The sequence below is a fragment of the Micropterus salmoides genome, unplaced genomic scaffold (genome assembly GCF_014851395.1).
Source record: "Micropterus salmoides isolate LMB-PRFRI ecotype aquatic unplaced genomic scaffold, ASM1485139v1 Ms_hic_scaffold_13, whole genome shotgun sequence".
In the NCBI taxonomy this organism is placed as follows: domain Eukaryota; kingdom Metazoa; phylum Chordata; class Actinopteri; order Centrarchiformes; family Centrarchidae; genus Micropterus; species Micropterus salmoides.
The window spans coordinates 26,387,569-26,404,751 of record NW_024040374.1 but is presented as its reverse complement, the minus strand read 5'-3'; the positions used below and the strand labels follow the sequence as shown (position 1 = coordinate 26,404,751).

General features: G+C 42.1%; 3 protein-coding genes across 4 annotated transcripts; 2 read left to right on the top strand and 1 right to left on the bottom strand.

Annotated features, from left to right (window-relative positions):
* The first annotated feature begins 2,039 nt into the window (after nucleotides 1–2,039).
* On the top strand, nucleotides 2,040–9,121 carry plcxd1 (phosphatidylinositol-specific phospholipase C, X domain containing 1). Of its 2 annotated transcripts, none has more exons than XM_038716619.1 (7): nucleotides 2,040–2,548; nucleotides 2,752–2,898; nucleotides 4,009–4,151; nucleotides 4,259–4,387; nucleotides 5,854–6,009; nucleotides 7,393–7,573; nucleotides 7,697–9,121. In XM_038716619.1, exons 2-7 carry the CDS (start codon nucleotides 2,757–2,759, stop codon nucleotides 7,939–7,941), a joined length of 996 nt encoding a protein of 331 aa, XP_038572547.1. In that variant the 5' UTR covers nucleotides 2,040–2,548; nucleotides 2,752–2,756; the 3' UTR covers nucleotides 7,942–9,121. The 2 variants fall into 2 exon arrangements, with proteins under 2 accessions (XP_038572547.1, XP_038572548.1); XM_038716620.1 differs by having other exon boundaries at nucleotides 2,042–2,548; nucleotides 2,763–2,898.
* Nucleotides 9,122–10,012: 891 nt separating this feature from the next.
* Nucleotides 10,013–13,328, top strand: si:dkey-66a8.7 (PI-PLC X domain-containing protein 1). The gene is made up of 6 exons (XM_038716617.1): nucleotides 10,013–10,358; nucleotides 11,192–11,328; nucleotides 12,099–12,227; nucleotides 12,301–12,456; nucleotides 12,540–12,723; nucleotides 12,862–13,328. The coding sequence occupies exons 1-6, from the start codon at nucleotides 10,292–10,294 to the stop codon at nucleotides 13,122–13,124; spliced, it is 936 nt and encodes a 311-aa protein (XP_038572545.1). The 5' UTR covers nucleotides 10,013–10,291; the 3' UTR covers nucleotides 13,125–13,328.
* gtpbp6 (GTP binding protein 6 (putative)) lies at nucleotides 13,116–16,579 on the bottom strand. Its single transcript, XM_038716614.1, has 10 exons — nucleotides 15,664–16,579; nucleotides 15,438–15,575; nucleotides 15,281–15,351; nucleotides 15,073–15,203; nucleotides 14,927–14,997; nucleotides 14,656–14,814; nucleotides 14,341–14,549; nucleotides 14,047–14,195; nucleotides 13,611–13,763; nucleotides 13,116–13,520 (listed from the first exon to the last, which is right to left on the bottom strand). The coding sequence occupies exons 1-10, from the start codon at nucleotides 16,037–16,039 to the stop codon at nucleotides 13,382–13,384; spliced, it is 1,596 nt and encodes a 531-aa protein (XP_038572542.1). The 5' UTR covers nucleotides 16,040–16,579; the 3' UTR covers nucleotides 13,116–13,381.
* Nucleotides 16,580–17,183: the final 604 nt, after the last annotated feature.

Here is a 17,183-nt window from a genome sequence, read left to right as displayed (position 1 = left end):
GGCCTGAAGAGGTAAAACTATTGAAAATGATACTATAAAAAAAGCAAATGCTAGAGAGGTGTCAGAAAATAATACTTCCTGTAGGAGAGATCAGGGGCGTTGCTAGACATAAAGCTCTACTGGGGCACAGAAACCCTCATTCCCCATATAAATTTTTGATTTTCATATATTTTTGAGTGTATGAAATGTGCTAGTATGTGCCTCACCAGCTTCCCTTGCTTAGCCCATTAATATTGGCATGTCATGTCAGAAAGGGCTTTGACCAGAGCATAAGCACCTATGGTACCACCTGAGAAAGATTCTGCTGTGGGGCCCTCCTACCTGACTTGTGAGCCATGTAAACAATTTGCCATTGCTGCACACCTGACACTGCGGTGCTCTCACCTCTCTGTGATAAGCCTGAATGGAAACCTCTTCTACAAAATACCACTGATAATTTGAATGGACCTCTGCGCACTAACTCAGTCCTCCATTAGGGTCTGAGCTGCTTGTATCGGATGCTGCCTGTAGACCTCTGGCTGTGCTTTTACTGGCTGAGGCTGACTGTATTTCACCTGGCTCTGTGTGACCTTCTAAAAACGTCTGGACTGGGTCTGTGCTTGTACTGGCTTATGATCCAGTATCTACTCTACTGACAAACTTCCGCAGAGCCCCTGTAATTATAAATATCTACTTGCAAGATATTAATGTTATCAGCTGCATCAGGCCCATTCAAACTGGCTCCCCAGGTTTCCTTTAATACATTTTCAAAAGGAAAATGCTATTCATACTATGACATGACTATGTGATGTTTATTATCTACTGAAAGATATGCATCCATATTACACAGTCTAGTAATCAACATTTTAATAGTCTATGTGAATCCAGTGCTTTCCATCTTGCATTAGTCCAGAGTTGTAACTAGACCTTCACTGAGAGACAGATAATTATTGTCTTGTTTCAAAATGATGTGCATCTATGAGAAGTGCCATCACATCCCTGTGTTGTCTGGACTGGTCCCACTAATGTTGCTGCTAGAATGCAATAAGGTCCGGCTGAGGACTGTAGCACAGCTCAGCCAAATGCGCGAGTTTCATGTCTTGCATGCGCACATATGTATGAGCCATGGTATGAGCGCATGTTCATGCGCGACGTGGTTTTCTTTTCAGTGCTGCAGCACATGGATTCAGGGGCACATAACCCAGTAAAAAAGGTCTAGCAACTCCTATGGCAGAGATACCTTTTAAAGGTACCGTGTGGAGTTTTTGACCGCTTGTAGTGCTATGGAGTGGGTCCCTACTTTTAACACTGTCGCCTCACAGCAAGATGGTCGTGGGTTTGAACCCCGGTTGCCCCGGCCTTTCTGTGTGGAGTTTGCATGTTTTCCCTGTGTCTGCGTGGGTTCTCTCCAGGTGTTCTGGCTTCCTCCCACTGTCCAAAGGCATGCAGGCAGGGGTGATTGTGTGGCCCTGCAATGGACTGGCTGGATGTCCCGCATTTTTTGCCTGATGTAAGCTGGGTTTGGCTCCAGCCCCCTGCGACCCTGTACGCAGGATAGGCGTTTGACGATGGATGGATGGTCCCTTCTGTTTTTTGTGTGAGTGCATGGGTAATGAAATACGCAGTCCTTCAGAGGCAAAGACGAAGGCTACGAAGAAGAAAATGGTAAGCTAGCATGTAAACATTGCACCAATAAAAAAACGTTTTAATTGGCTTTGCAAATGATTAATGAGGAAGTAAATGCATTCTCCACAGTTGTCAGGCATCAAGGATTTACTGAATGTAAACCAAGAAAACTCAGCAGTCATATTGTGACCACACAGAATATCCTTTGACCCCTTGGAGGGTCCCAACCCCAAGGCTGGGAAACACAGATCTATACGTAAATAATGTGATGACTGTATCTATAGTTTAAAACAAGACCGTGGCTGACAGCACTTGGAGCTAAATGCTAACAGTTGCTGCTGCCATGCTGGGAGCCTGCTGTACAGTCTGGCCACACCCATCGGTGACGTTGCACCAGGTGTTAACAGCTGATGGGAAACACCTGCTGTAACGCTAGCGGGGACTGGGGCAGGGCTGCAGTATGTTTGATGGTTCTTGTATAACATTTCAGTGGGCTCTTTAAGAGGAGAGCCTCTGCATCTGCTGATCTGTCAGCAGGCGCGGTGCCGCCCTGCCTGCCCACCCTGCTGCTGCACCTCAGTGGACAGACAAGCACCCGGCGAAGCGAGGGGACTCAACTCTGTGTCCATGCACCTGCCGTGGGTATTCGATCGTTATGGATAATCAATAACTGAAGGTAAAATGCGCCGGACCCGCCGCCCTCGTCATCCCGGGTTATACAGGTGTAACCAGACCGAGCTGCTAGAGAGAGACACGGGCCACGCTTTATCTCCGGTTCACATCATTCATGTTTTATGCACAGCCATGATATTTCCTACGGCTCTGGAATGGATGACTTCTGCTGGCACACGCCTATAGTTTTAGCCATCGCGTTTCCCCTCTTTGCTGGTTTGGCTGGCTCAGCTGGTTTGGCGGCTACGGGAAGCAGCAGCACTTTGATCAAGTAAGTGTGAGATAAACAGGACTGCAGCTCTCACGTTACTGTGAGTGATATTGAACACGAGCATCATTAATGTGATATTTATCCCAAATAGCCCTCCCCCTCCCCCAAAACAAAGAAACAATAATGCCTTGTAGCTGCCGATGTAACAGCATTAATAATGTTACTTCAACATGGGCTCTATGCCATTAAATGTGTGTTCACTGACGGGATGCAGACGCTGGAGCTCAGCATGTCCTCTGTGGTGTCCGGAGTGAGTGAGCTGAGCCTGGGAGAGCTGCCCATGGAGAGCTGGATGTCTCACCTGCCATGTGCTCTGTGGGACACCCCCCTGTACCACCTGGCCATCCCGGGTAGGCTGCCATATAACATCACACTGTAGTGTAGATCAAGTGGGTTGAATGTTGTGCGTGGGAATGTGTGGTGTGAGTAGTTTGAGCGAACCCTTTGATAACAATTTACAAATTGTACTAGCTGCCATTTATGGTGGCCCTGAGAGGTCGATGCGCATCAACTAAAGAAAACGCATGCAAATAGATGAAACGCATGCAAATTAAGGTACATATGAGGCAGGTAGAGAGCGACACAGAGAGGCAAGCAAATCAGCATCTCCCTCTGGCAGAAGGTACAGGTCACCAGGAGGCAGGACAGAACGCCTTAACCGGAGCTTACAGAGAACTCACATGTGACAATATGTACATGTTAAACATGTTGTTTGCATACATTGTTTTGGAACATTGGTGGTGTAATTTGTGAAGCCCTTGTGAAACCTATGTAATTACACGTGAAACTCATGTTTTCCACATGTGCCCTACATGGTACCATGATTTTCTCATGTTGCAACGTGTGATAAATGGTTCCTACATGTCATCACGTACTGACATGTGAATACACATTGAAAACACGAGGATGTTGTTATGTGTTTTTTCTGTAAGGGTTCTTCCCCAAATCAATTTGCATAAATACACAGAAGTCGGCCCAATTGTGTTTGGAGTTCTGTGCTGTGTGGTGTTTTTGTTTGTTTGTTTGTTTGTTTTTATCTTTTCTTTGCACTTATGTCATTTACGGTTGCACTGAAGTTGTATGTGGCATACTGTCGCAGCCATTCCATCCGCACTGAGATTATCTCCACCAGCATTGCTGTGTGGACATAAAAGAAACGTGAACTTCAATACAGGAACACACTTTTAAATTTAGACAGCACAACAAAATACAGAAACATAACCAAATGCAGTACATGCATTTGCTGCAAATTCAGACAGCACAACAAAACACGTGTTTGCAAAAAAGTCAGACCGTTCTCTTCATTTGTTTTTGTCTATTTGCATGTGTGTTCTTTAGTTACAGTACGTTTAGCTCTTAAGGGCCTATATATATATATATATATATATAAATTTTTATTTATTACATGAAACAATCATATGTTTAGTGGTGATTATGTTTATTGTCTTTTCCCCAATTAGGCAGCCACAATGCAATAACCTACTGTCTGGATATGAATGACAGATCCCCTGTTGACCTTACCCAGCCAGACATGCTTCAAAAGCTGGACAAATACATGAAGCCCTTTATTCGCCCCTTTGTGTACAAGTGGGCAATAACCCAGGTAACAGCAGAAATAGACGTACCAGCTAATTGTTAATAAAAAAACATTCCCAGTAACATTTTAAGCTAGATATAGCTATAATGAATTCTGCATCCCATGTCTTGCAGGAGTATACTATAAAGCAGCAGCTGGACTGTGGGGTCAGATACTGTGACCTGAGAATTGCACACAGGCCCAATGACAGCTCCACTGATCTGTACTTCTACCACGGTGTATACACCACGCTCACTGTGGAGGTGAAGTAATGGCATCCATACACAAATGTCCCCAGGGATGTTGCCACAGTGAAATTTATGCTCCTGCCAAAGCCATCTGCATCTACAAGAATAACCATAATCATCCCCGCAGTGAGATACTAAATCCTGCTTCCTTCCTTTTTTAGACTTGAATAAGATTGGTTATGTTTTCTCTGTTTCAAAAAAATCTCTCTGAAACCAAAATTATTATTAAGGTTATTGTTGTGTGAACACAGCATTTTACAATTTACAATCAGTGCTGGGAAGGTTACTTTGGAAATGTAATAGGTTACCGATTACAAGTTGCCCTATTTAAAATGTAATAGCAGTGTAACTAACTATTTCAATTACCTTATCAAATTATGTAACTTATTACATTTAATTACCTTTTTCTTACTTTTTAAAATTTTTAATGAATGTTTTCAACTCTTTCTGTGCTCAAGCATTTTTTGAGAAGAAAGTTCACTGGCAAACGGGTGGCGTTGCAAATTCAAACATGAGAATCAATCAAAAGCATCAGAACAGCATCAAACTTCACTAAATGGCTGGATTATTGTAAAAGTAAGCACACCGTGAGCAATGTACAATCCTGAGTCAAATTCCTCGTATGTGTACACATACCTGGCAATAAAAACTGATTCTGAAAAGCCAGAGGAAGCCATTGTGCACATGAGAAACATGTAAAGCAACAAAATCAATATTGTTCAGCCTAGCTTTTACAGAAAAAGATTCAGATGTAATCATGACTGTAATTTAATTACATATTTTTCCCCAGTAACTATAATAGATTACACTTTGTAAATAAATTACTTAACTTAATTACATGTAACTTCTTACTCCCCAACACTATTTACAATCTTGTTCTTATAGCAAGCATATGTTACTTTTACTGAATAGCAGCCATGAGTAACAGTTGCCTTTTAATGGTAAATGCTCAAATATAGTGTGTAGTGAAGTCACTCAGTAATGTCTAAATCAAATCTAAGGTTTGCTAATATCACCCACAATAAACTACTGGTCATACCAGACAAACTAAAGCAATTGCAGCAAAACTACAGGGTGCACTGAATTGAGTGAGGGTTCACTTTACTCTTTTGTAAAGAGGAATGTCTACTTTCTTTTCAAAGTTAAATAGTCTCCCTTTTAAGCCCCTTTCTCACGTGCACCGTAAATAATAATTTTTCTGGCATAATTCATGTGGTGTATGATAAATCAGAAAGCTCCACTCTCACCTCTGCCCCAGCAGAGCTGCCAGGTGGTGAGAAGAGAAAAATCTCATTTATCCAGAACAGATCTTGCAGGATGTTATACACTGAACCATGTGTGAATGCCAAAATCCAAGCCCTACCAGATAACTGAACCTGGCAATGTTACAAGTTTCATGTGTGCTGTTAGCTTTTAAAATAAGGCTGAGACTTGTGCATTAAACTACTCAGACTAAATGGTACCTTGTACTTTTTTGGCAGACTGTTCTAATGGAGATAAGAGAGTGGCTGGATGCTCATCCCAAAGAGGTGGTCATCCTCTCCTTCAGCCACTTCCTCGGCCTGAGCCAGGAGCTCCACACGCTGCTGCTCACAACCATACGCAACATATTCACCTCTAAACTCTGTCCCAAAACGGTACAACCTCTCCTCCAGTTTGGAATAAAGACCTAAAGGGGGTCTTTATAAAGGGTGGCCATCATCTACATTTCTGTCATTGTCAGTGAATCCCATAAACAAACCTAAAGCAAAAATGAATTGATCCTACTAATAAGTATCGTCTGTGTATCCAAATCTTGATATAGCTCATTCCTCTGTGCCAGAGACCAGTTCTTGACCAAAAACCTTTTAAACATATCAGTGAGCCACACTGTTGCACTGGGTGACATGTTTCTTCACTACCATAAACTTGCACAAAGGTCATTTTGACTCAATCCCATTTACACCCTCCTTTAAATTCTCACTAGAGCACCAATAGTTTGTACATCCACAGCTGAAAGTAGTCCTCAACAAATACACTTCTTACACCTGTTAGCATTTGCTAAAAACTACAGTGCCTAGCTCTTGAAAGCATATGCTCAAAAAAATAAGGAAACACTTAATCATCACAGTTTAACATCAAGTCAATTACACTCCAGGGATATCAATCTGTTCAAACAGGAAGCATAAGAGATTGTGAATCAGTGTCACTGGGTTTGGCGCAAATGAAAGTGATAACAGGTGCACTGGCGAGGCAACAGCAAGACAACCCCCAAAAAGGTCTCGCCGTCTCAAGAGCATGGACGAGACACCAGGATACGGGCTGTTAAACGAGGAGAGCTGGACAGGGCCATAGAAGGGCATCAACCCAACAGCAGGAACGGTGTCTGCTCTTTAGAGAAACAAGAGAGGCACTGCCACAGCCCTACAATATGACCTCCAGCGGGCTACTGGTGGGCATGTTTCTGACCAAATTGTCAGAAACAGACTCCATGAGGGATGAATCCAATAGAGAGGATGCCACAGACTCTCCAGGAGCTCACTGATGCCCTCATTCAGGTCTGGGAAGAGATCCCCCATGACCTGTCTCATCAGTAGCATGCTCCAGACGTTATCTGGAGTGCATAAAGGCATGTTTGCGGCCAAACACACTACTGAGTCACATTACGAGTTGACATGATGGATCAGCCTTTGATTTTATTTATTTTTTATTTGATTTTCGGTGTGTTTTTGAATCCAGCCCTCAATCAGTTGGTGATTTTGGTTTCCATTGACTGTTGTTCTCAACAAATTATACAATGCGCAGTAAAGATTTTCAACTTTAAACTATTTTGTTCATCTAGATCTGATGTGCTTTAAGTGTTCCCTTAATTTTTTGAGCAGTGTATTTGTGACATATTTTTTTTTAAAGATTTGAATCTTCACAAGGAACCAGTGTCACCAAGGTAGTTAAGGCAAGCGAAGATATAGTGTAATGCCAGCCATGTCCTTTTAAATAACATTTTTAAAAAAATGAAACTAAGCATGTTGTTCTGTTTTCAGGAAGTGTTAACTCTTCGAAACCTGTGGGCTTTAGGCAACACTGTGATTGTGTCCTATGAACACAATATTGCCAGCTATCACAGCGACCTGTGGCCACATATTCCTTACTGGTGGGCCAACAAATGCAAAGCTGAGGCTCTTATTGAGGAGTTTGAACACAGGAAGCAACATGGCAGACCAGGTAATCCACTGTTGATTTTGTTGTTACCAAACACAGACTGGAAATAAAATTTGATAATTTATTACGTTTTATGTATTTGGCATACACCACTCATAAAATTTTGAGTGTATTTTGTGTTTTCAGGAGGTTTCTTCGTCACAGGAATTAATCTGACAGAGGACCTGAAATACATCTGCACACACCCAACAGAGTCCCTGAAGGACTTGGTGATGTCCACATATCCCACGCTGCTGAGCTGGGTTAAGGAGCAGACTCCTGGCTGCAAAGTTGGCTCTCTCAATATCATTGCTGGGGACTTTATCACCGAGAGCCAGTTCATACCAACTGTGGTTACACTGAATGAGAAACTACTGAAATGGTCCTCATGACCTTTCACCAATTTGCATTATTCCATAGAAAATGTGCATCACAGCATGAATTACTCAAGCTTGTTTTAAGAGAGATAGAAAAATACTCAAGTACTTGAATTCATTTAAATATAAATACACTTATTGGAGGCAGTGAAATGTATATTTTAGTCCTAAAGCTGCTTGAAAACAGACTTTTTGGTATTTTGACCGGCACATGTTTGTTTACATTCTGTTCACTATTTATGCAATGTACTTTTAGTAGTTTTCACAAGTCAGCCAGGTGGCCATTTTTATGTTACGGGGCAACTAAAGCAATAATGAAACAACTGATCTCACCTTTTAATGTAGGCTTTTTAGATGAGTCAGCACAAACAGTGTATTCCATGAGCACATATGACTGTAATGTAGGCAACAAACGTTTGTAATTATGAAATGTGGGCAGCAAGTTTAATAAGTAGCTAAACTTTAGCACCAGTACATGTATTTATCCATAGAGAATGTAGAGAAGACATGAAACTTATGCAAAATGCATGGAAAACTTATTTGCATGAACCCAACCTTGATTGTTTTACTTATAATTGACTTTAGCCAACAGGTTAGGCCTTGATTTAAAGGCTGCACCGCTGTGCCTGTGGAAATAAGCTTTTCCAATAAACATGAGCTTTTTTAAGCAAATCATCAGATTTTATTTACTGACCATTCAGCAGCACCAATGTTAAAATGTTTCCTCCCGAGTTGCCTGCTCTGCAGTCTGGTCTCCTTTCACTGAGGCATTTGTTTCATTTTACACAAAAGAAGAGACCACGTCTGTGAGGTTTTCAGTCCCTAAAGGGGGGGCTTTTGTGTTCCCTTACAGTATGTGTTCCTTTTCAGTGCTTCTCCATTCCCTCACAATAGTTTGTATTACATCATCTGTCTGAAACTCTGCTGTTCTTGGATCAGTTCAGTCCAAGCTATTTCCCTCATAGCAGCCAACATGATAAAAATCAGGCAAATAATTCATGTAAAGACATTATTGTAAAAGCCTCAAAACATTTCCAAACATGTAAAGCTGTTTACAGTTTAAGGACAATTCTTACTAATGGTAGGTAATGGTCATTAAATTATGCATTTAGTATAGAGACCAAAGTGTGAGATAATAAAAGACTCTTAACATGTTTAATTAAAATTGCTCAGTAAAAACAATTCAAGTTGATAATTAAATGTTGTTTTTTTTTAATTAAAGACTAATTTAAAAAATGTTATTCTATTTACATGTGTCTTCCAATCATAGTAAAAATCAATCAATCAATTCAATTAATTGGGAAATTTAATTTTTCTATTTCGCGATCTCTTTAGTTTAAAGAGGCTGTGTTTAATTTAAAGATGTGTAAAAAGTGTAATCAGATTTAATCAGATTGAACCCATAGAGCAGCAGGAGCTCTGATTGACCATTTGTTAAGCGTTGGGAGGAGATTTCTGTCATCAGTTTGATTGTTGTATTGCATTATATTGGCAATAAAATATATATTTGTAAATAAAATAACTTTTAAAATGTATTCTTGAAATAATTCAAAAGGTTTAATTTATTCCATTTACTGTTTCATCTACAGGCCAATATAAATAGCCCCTCTATAATTTAAAGCCAGTGTGTCACACTAAAAATGAAAAGCAAAGGTAAAAAGAATTCTCTCATCAATATTTATTTCGAAAAACATCAATTGAAAGAATCAGTAATCAGACTTTGCTTCCACGGAGTTCCTTTCTTCTTGGTGCTGCTTCTTTGTGATCTGGGGGAATGACATCTCTAAGAAAGGTTGTCTATGCTTATGTGATGGAGGGAAGCGTAAATAAACTTGACATCAACACTTTGTCTCCTTTGCTCCTGTGAAACATAATAGAACACAACGATGCTGCAGCTTCAAATATCAGCTTTAAAAAATGTGGGAATTTTTATTTTATTTTATAGCAGTTATGTTATGGTTTTACAAACTCATACTGTGTTTTCTGCAAGGAAATGTAGGAGTTATGGCTTTCTACTTTATTTTATACAGTCTAAGTTTTCTACATGATCTCCAGCTCAACCACCGGTTTTCTGTTCGCTCCGCCCCCTTCGTTCCAAACGTCATGGCGTCGAAGCACAGTGTGCTAGTGCTGAAGTGTAAGAAATGTTTTTTTGATAGGCTACAAGTGGCCTAATTTTCTTGAAGTGTCCCATAATAGCGGAATTCCCATATTGACTACATTTGCGCACTCGTGACACACTGTAGTGTAGCTGTCAGTCAACACAGAAGAATCAGGTAATTCCGGATCGACCATGGCTGCGTACGTGAGTCTGACCAGCCTGACACATACTTCTCGAGTCTGTATTCAGAAGTGGTGATGCGACATGGACTGGATGTCAGCTTTACCCGAGGAGTTGTGGAACATTCCTCTGACAAACCTGGCCATACCCGGTGTGTTTAACACTTTTTTCTCTTGCTGTTGTAGCCTAATGTTACTTAACAGTGCAGGTTATTAGCCTACTTCTATACTGCATAACGGTAGGAAATCATTCTCTAAGTTCTTATTCCAGCTTCTACTGTGAATGTAAATACTTTATGATTTCTTAGAAGAATAGATGAAGGGTAAATTCCTGTAATCTGGCACTTTGTGCAATTTTGAGTTATTCCATATCTAACAAATTAGATCAACACATTAGACCTTCCTGAAATCCTCAGGGTGTTTTCTAACCACACCAGGAAGGCGTGCAGATATCTTACCCAGAAGTGACTTGCCACACCTATTGGTGTTCTTTGTACAAAAAACATTTTTGGTCATCAGGGACAAGTCACTTTGTAATCTGTAATAATGACAAAATGACATGGACAGAAAACTGAATAAGAAAATGTATTTTACTCATAGAAAATTCCTCAATTGATATAAACATAAAAAGAGTGATATTTCTTCAAGAACTAAATAAGGAGAATACTTCCTGTCTTAATACAGGATTAATCTACCTCACATCATTTAAAATTGTTTAAAACATCCTATTAAAATTGTGGTACTATAACATTTAAAAAAAATCTACTAATTCAAGCAGCAGTTAGAAATTAGGTTATTCATTTAAATTCTCCATTCTATTAAAACTGGTGCTACTCAGGGGAGCAAATCACCATCTATCATGCCATTATCTTCTGCACATAGTCACACAAATGTTGTGCATTTTAGGCTAGTGGTTAGGTTAACTACTAGAAACCAGTCTCTCCCAGTTCAGCTTTAATATGTCTATTCACACCTGTTTACCCAGGGAGCCATGATGCCATGAGTTACTGTCTGGACATAAACTCCCCATTGGTCCCATCTGAGTCGGAGTTTTTTAGGCTCTTGGATGGACTTTTCCACTGCTTTACCAGACCTGTCATTTTTAGATGGACTACAACGCAGGTATGTATGGTATAAATGTATAAAGATTATCAGTTGCCAGACAAATTGTGCTGACTATTTCAGAGTGCTGTGAGGACCTCTATGGGACTAAGAAGGTGTTGCTGTGGGGTTTTCGCACTCAACCTCCCAGAAACCACTTGGCAGTCTGACAGGGTGGCCAGGACTGAGTTCAGCCCCACAAAACGTTGATTTAAACATAAATGGTGCCTTGAAAAAAACTTTACTGCCTTTTCAATACAGCTGTGTTATTGTACATGTTGCTGCTGATTGGGTAACACCTCCGACACAGCCACCAAACGGGAGAAAACGTTGCACACCTTTTCGAGGGCACACGTCGTTAAATCTGGAAACTGTAGCAAACCTTTGTGAGATTAAACTCACCCCTGTAGTCCTGAGGGGGATGTGTTTTTTCAGGGTTTGTAGTTTATTCACTTGTATCTCAGTTGTAGTTTCAGTCAGCCACAAAGCTTTAAGATCCAAATCGTGTGTTTGTTTACTAAAATAGGTCAGTTGCGGGCCAGACAACCAAACCAATTAGCTTAAAGGTACTAAAACGCTGTTTACCTGAAGGGAACTGCAGAGTCGAGTGATGATTCTCTGAGGGTTCGTCACGGCACGTGACCACTTTCATTTGCATATGAAAGGCATTTTAATTTTATGTCAATTATGAAAAAATATACTTAAATACGTTGTCTCTCCAAACATGTTTCCTGGAATTGTAGATGTGAAAGTATTTTCAGGCATGTTTTATGAATTGCTCGTCCTTGCAGGACAAAAGCATCGAGGAGCAACTTTCGATGGGGATTCGGTTCTTCGATCTACGCATTGCACACAAACCCAACGACTCGTCCAGCGACTTGTACTTCACACACATCATCTACACACATTTAATAGTCTTGGTGCGTATAATCATCTTAAAGTTTCAGTTTGGGCTTTTTTGGCATGTTAACAGTAAATCTCTCTCCTCTACAGGAAACACTGTCGTCTGTTGCCACCTGGCTGGACTCTCACCCAAAGGAGATAGTTATTCTTGCTTGCTGCAATTTTGAGGGAATTGACGACAATCTCCACAAAGCATTCATTTTCTCCCTGAAGAAGCTTTTTGGCTCAAAACTCTGCCCCCAGAATGTTAGTTTTCTCCTTGTACAGCTGATTTACGGTGAAAGTAAAGACAACATAATGCCTTACGAAACCTATCGTGCCCTCCACAGGAATCAGTCCTGACCTTGCGGAGTCTGTGGGCATCTGGTTACCAGGTTATCCTGTCCTATGACTCCAATATTGCAGTGGGGCATCAGGAGCTGTGGCCTGCCATCCCCTACTGGTGGGCCAACAAGCGCACAGCACAAGAAGTTATCAGCTACCTGGACTGGAACAAAGGCCTGGGACGTCCAGGTGAGTTTCATTTACACTTTGGCCTCTTCCCGGACATTTACTGCACCGAGCGGAGCATCTAACACTGAAGCGTATTATGTGTGCTTCCTGGTGTGCGTTCACGAACATACTATGTTTTCTGTTTTGTTTATTTTCCAGAGGGCTTCTTCGTCTCTGGCCTGAACCTGACGGCTGACCGGTGTTACATCACGGTGAACCTGAAGCAATCCCTGCGGACGCTGACCTTCAGTAACTGGGAGTGTTTGAGGAAGTGGCTGGAGAAGCAGCGACCCGGGTCGGACCCCAAGAGCCTCAACATCATTGCTGGAGACTTTGTGGGTCCACTCCCGCTGTGCTCTGTGGTCATCGCACTGAACCAAAAACTTCTAAGAAGAACGCCGTCAGATAAAAAATCCACTTAGCTGTGATTTTATTCCACAGGAACTGATCCCAGAATAGCCACTGTATACCTCATTTTTTCTTGTCCATACGTCAATTTATAACTAAAAGAAATGTTTCTGTACTTTTGAATCTACACTTTATATATGTTTACAAGAACGTACATCATTCTTATGTGTGTTCAATATATTATACTGTACAATAAATACACTGTTTGTAGTACAGTTTGCCGTCTGCATGGACCCGTGAGTTATTTGAATCTGCATCATCCTCCTCCCCACTACAGCTGCTGCTCTCTCCCTGCGAACAGTTTCTTGTAGCGTCCGTAAGCGGCGGCGCTGATGATGACCTTGACAACGGCCGAGCCTTCATCTGCATCCACCTGCACGTCCTGAACGGTGGCCTCCTTGTACAGCCAACTGTGGATGAAGATGCACATTTAGTGCTGTGCTCTCTTATTTTAAACAACAACAAAAAAAAAAGTAAAGAAAAACAGCTTCCCAGCTCACCTTAACTGGGAAGTGCTGAGGTCAACTTTGAGGTCTAAAATGTGCTTTCCTGTAGAGTTAACAATCTCTTCTTCCACTGCTTTCTTCAGCTCATCGAGGCCTCGCTCCTCCAAGGCAGATATGGGCAGTGCGTTGGGCTCTGTAAACTGATAGCTGGGGAGGGATAACAGAAGATACTTTGACTTTTCTTCCTCTTCTGAAGACTAACCCGAGTACTGGCTCGACCCCATTCACACAGCACACACAATTACACTCATAATGATGCCCATATGAATGAATCAGTTACATTTTGTGGCTTTGTGACAAGATCTTGTGTTGAAACATTCAGCCCAACACCAAATTTACCTTCTAGATCTTACTGGCTGCTGATATTTTCATTCTGGATAAACTTCCATATCGAATTTAAAAGATCTTGGGAAGTCTTAAAATCTCTTACTTGTCAATAAGGTCAATTTTATTGTGGACTTCTATCATGGAGCTCATCAGCCTGTCAGGGATTTGCAGGTTCTTGAGGACTTTCAGTACGTTCACCTTCTGATTCACTGTCTCGGGATGACTGACGTCTCTGACGTGAACCAGCAGATCCTGGAAGGTCGAGAAAGACAAATACAAACTCAATTACTCAACGCTTCATTAAATCCTTAACTTTTACTGAAACTCTGGATATTTCACGAGCCATGTGGGTTGCATCTCATCACAGACACCCTTAAAATGAGCATCAGGTACATACTGAGTGTTTAATATCTTCCAGGGTGGCAGAGAAGGAGTCAATGAGTTGGTGGGGCAGCTGGGACAGAAAGCCGATGGTGTCCACGTACAGAACAGTCATGTGGCTGGGCAACCGGCCGGCGTGGACGGTGACGTCCAGTGTGGCGAAAAGCTGGTTTCTGGGTTGAAGACCACTGTCACCAGTAAGCGCTTTGATCAGGGTCGTTTTTCCTGAGCAAACGATGGAAAAGAAAAGTCATGTAGTCAATGTCGTCAAAACTGAAGCCCAAAATATATTAAAATGAAAAATGTACCAGCACTGTTTCCAGTCCCTCACCACAGTTTGTATATCCTAGCACAGAGACGATGGGGAACTCCTTGTGTTTACGCTGCGCTCGCAGTAGGTGCCTCTTTTTCCGCAGTTTTTCCAACGCTGAGCGAATCTTCATCTCCCGCTCCTTCAGCAGTCTCTGCTGGACCTCCACCAGCGTCTCGCCTGCAGGGACCAATCACAGAGCTGAAGCTCCTTTCTGACAGGGCAGCTCAAGTGCTCTAACATCCAGACGTGTGTGCGCTCAGGTTTATCACCGGGGGTGTCGAGATGTTACCTGAGCCTCCGATGTATCTCGATCCTCCACCCTGCTGGTCCAAGTTAGCGATTTCATTTTTCAGACGAGATCTACCACCGTCAGAGGAAGACATTTTAAAAGGAGAGCAAACATAAATTGGATATTGATCCCATCAATGACGTTACCTTAACAAGGGGATCTCAGCCAGAGAGATCTGTAACTTGGCTTCTTTAGTCCTGGCGTTGCAGCGGAAGATGTGGAGGACCACTGAGTATCTGTCAAAGACTTTAACGCCCCAGGCTTCCTCCAGCTCCCTCTGCGTGGAAGAAAAGGCCGTAAGTGCAGGAAACCTTTCTGAACATAGACCGAATATTTTTTTTTAGATAAGCTTACCTCAGACAAAGGAGACAGACGTTCAACATTCACAAACACAGCAGTGATTCCTGCAGTTTGCCTGATTTTCTCTGAAGGGGAAAAAAAAACAAATCACAGGTGAGTCATATTAAGACTCCACGCACAGACACACAGGTGGACACGCAATGGAGAATACCTGCAAGAGTCTGGAAGTTGCCTTTGCCAAATATCCTCTTCTTCTCTGGTGTCTTTGTGGAGAGGATGATCTTGTCCACCACTTTCCAGTTGTCTAAAGTGTTCACCAGCCCCACGGCCTCGGCCATCATCAGCTCGGCTGCAAAGAAAGCAGTACAGCGTGAGAGGAGTCCCACCATCACCCTAGCGTGGTCCACACACTCACATCTGTGCGCGTGCCTTGTTACCTGTGGTGAGATGCTGCTTCCTGCTTCCCCACTTCACATCGGGGTGAACGATGAACACCCTGTGCTGGCCCTCTCCGATGCCTGCAGGGACCTGCTGCAGAAACAGCTCCTCCACCTCGCTGTCATGAATGAAATCTTCACCCTCCTCCTCCTCCTCGGTGAATCCCGTGTGGCGACCACAGCTGGAGTCCTCCGTGTTCTTTAGCCTCCATGCAGACAGTGCAAACGCCCTGGACAGCACCGCAGACGCGCTCTTCACTGGCGCAGCGTGGTGAGGCGTGTGTGGGAGGCTGCAGGGTGCTGCTCTCTGGCCGCTGCGTGCGCACGGCCTCTGCAGGAGTGCTAACCGTGAACCGATCCTCCTCAGTGTCGTCATGTTGCCCCCGGAAGCTCCCCTGCTTGTGTCATCGCATTCAGATCTCGGACAGTATTTAAGCTAACCACCACCGATCATGCTATGTGCTAGACGAGAGCCACAGGTCACCCATGAGCGCTGTTTACGTCCTCTTCTTCGTCTCCTTCTTGCTTCCTGAAGGACCACAAACCAACCTGTAGACCGCACACTGCCCCCCTGCTGTAGCAGGAAGTATTGTTGATATCCCAATAGTAAGAAATATATCTATAACTATTATATATTATGTTAACGTTAGGTTGTTATCTTTTGGGGGTTTCAGTAATGAAAGCAACTCTGCAACTATTATTTCTTTATCAGTTTTATGTTGTTTCGGTTCCCTCTTTATAATCCTTGAGAAAGAAATTGAACTTTATTTTAGAACAATCTGTTTCTCCTCCAACAAAAAGACTGAAGATACTTGCATGTTGTTTGAAGGTCTTTCAGTGATATTCTTATTTTTTTGCTGTATTATTACTGTACCCCCTAGCTACACATCCCTTATGTGTTGTATGTATCCATTACACAGTTATTTTTTATAAGTTGCTTGGATATCACTTTTCTGCTAATAAAGAAAAGAAAATCTTTTTGATAGTGCGGTGGAGTTCTGCCTTCCAGGCAAAGTTTTCTCGCAGGGTGTGTACTTAACCACATACTGCCTTACCAACCGAACATTTGAATCTACAAGTGATAAAATGTATGGATTTGACTAAAGTTAACGTTTGTGTTTGTTACGTAAATCTTACTAGAGTGGGACTTTTTACCCAGGGGTTAGAGTTTAGGACAACCCTTGGCAGGCAGAAGCTGCCTGGGAGACTAAACACAAAGAGCAAAAATATCCCTCTTTATGTAATTTCCTTTATCATTTAATTCCACTACTTTATTTACATCTTAAATGAGGAGCTATACAGTGAAACAAATAAGCTCATGGGACATTACATTTAATACAAACTAAAGAAAAGGAAGGTGTTTGGTCTCACAGTCAGTCTGCCCCCTGCTGGACTAAAGTGTTATTAAACCTCTCACTTACTATAATTTAGCCGTGACATATTAGACTGGAAGGAAATACATTCCCATGCTTTCAGTTAATTTCATTTCAGATTATTTTGGAGGTACCTTCATTTTCATT

Excerpts from the sequence above, each read along its gene's own strand:
- plcxd1 (XM_038716619.1), top strand. The coding sequence starts at position 2,757 with ATGCAGACGCTGGAGCTCAGCATGTCCTCTGTGGTGTCCGGAGTGAGT. Across the intron at positions 4,152-4,258 it reads ACAAGTGGGCAATAACCCAG|GAGTATACTATAAAGCAGCA; the intron begins GTAACAGCAGAA and ends CATGTCTTGCAG. Across the intron at positions 4,388-5,853 it reads ACACCACGCTCACTGTGGAG|ACTGTTCTAATGGAGATAAG; the intron begins GTGAAGTAATGG and ends CTTTTTTGGCAG.
- si:dkey-66a8.7 (XM_038716617.1), top strand. The coding sequence starts at position 10,292 with ATGGACTGGATGTCAGCTTTACCCGAGGAGTTGTGGAACATTCCTCTG. Across the intron at positions 12,228-12,300 it reads ACACACATTTAATAGTCTTG|GAAACACTGTCGTCTGTTGC; the intron begins GTGCGTATAATC and ends TCTCCTCTACAG. Across the intron at positions 12,457-12,539 it reads CAAAACTCTGCCCCCAGAAT|GAATCAGTCCTGACCTTGCG; the intron begins GTTAGTTTTCTC and ends TGCCCTCCACAG.
- gtpbp6 (XM_038716614.1), bottom strand. The coding sequence starts at position 16,039 with ATGACGACACTGAGGAGGATCGGTTCACGGTTAGCACTCCTGCAGAGG. Across the intron at positions 15,204-15,280 it reads GTCTGTCTCCTTTGTCTGAG|AGGGAGCTGGAGGAAGCCTG; the intron begins GTAAGCTTATCT and ends TCTTCCACGCAG. Across the intron at positions 14,998-15,072 it reads GCTGAGATCCCCTTGTTAAG|ATCTCGTCTGAAAAATGAAA; the intron begins GTAACGTCATTG and ends TGACGGTGGTAG.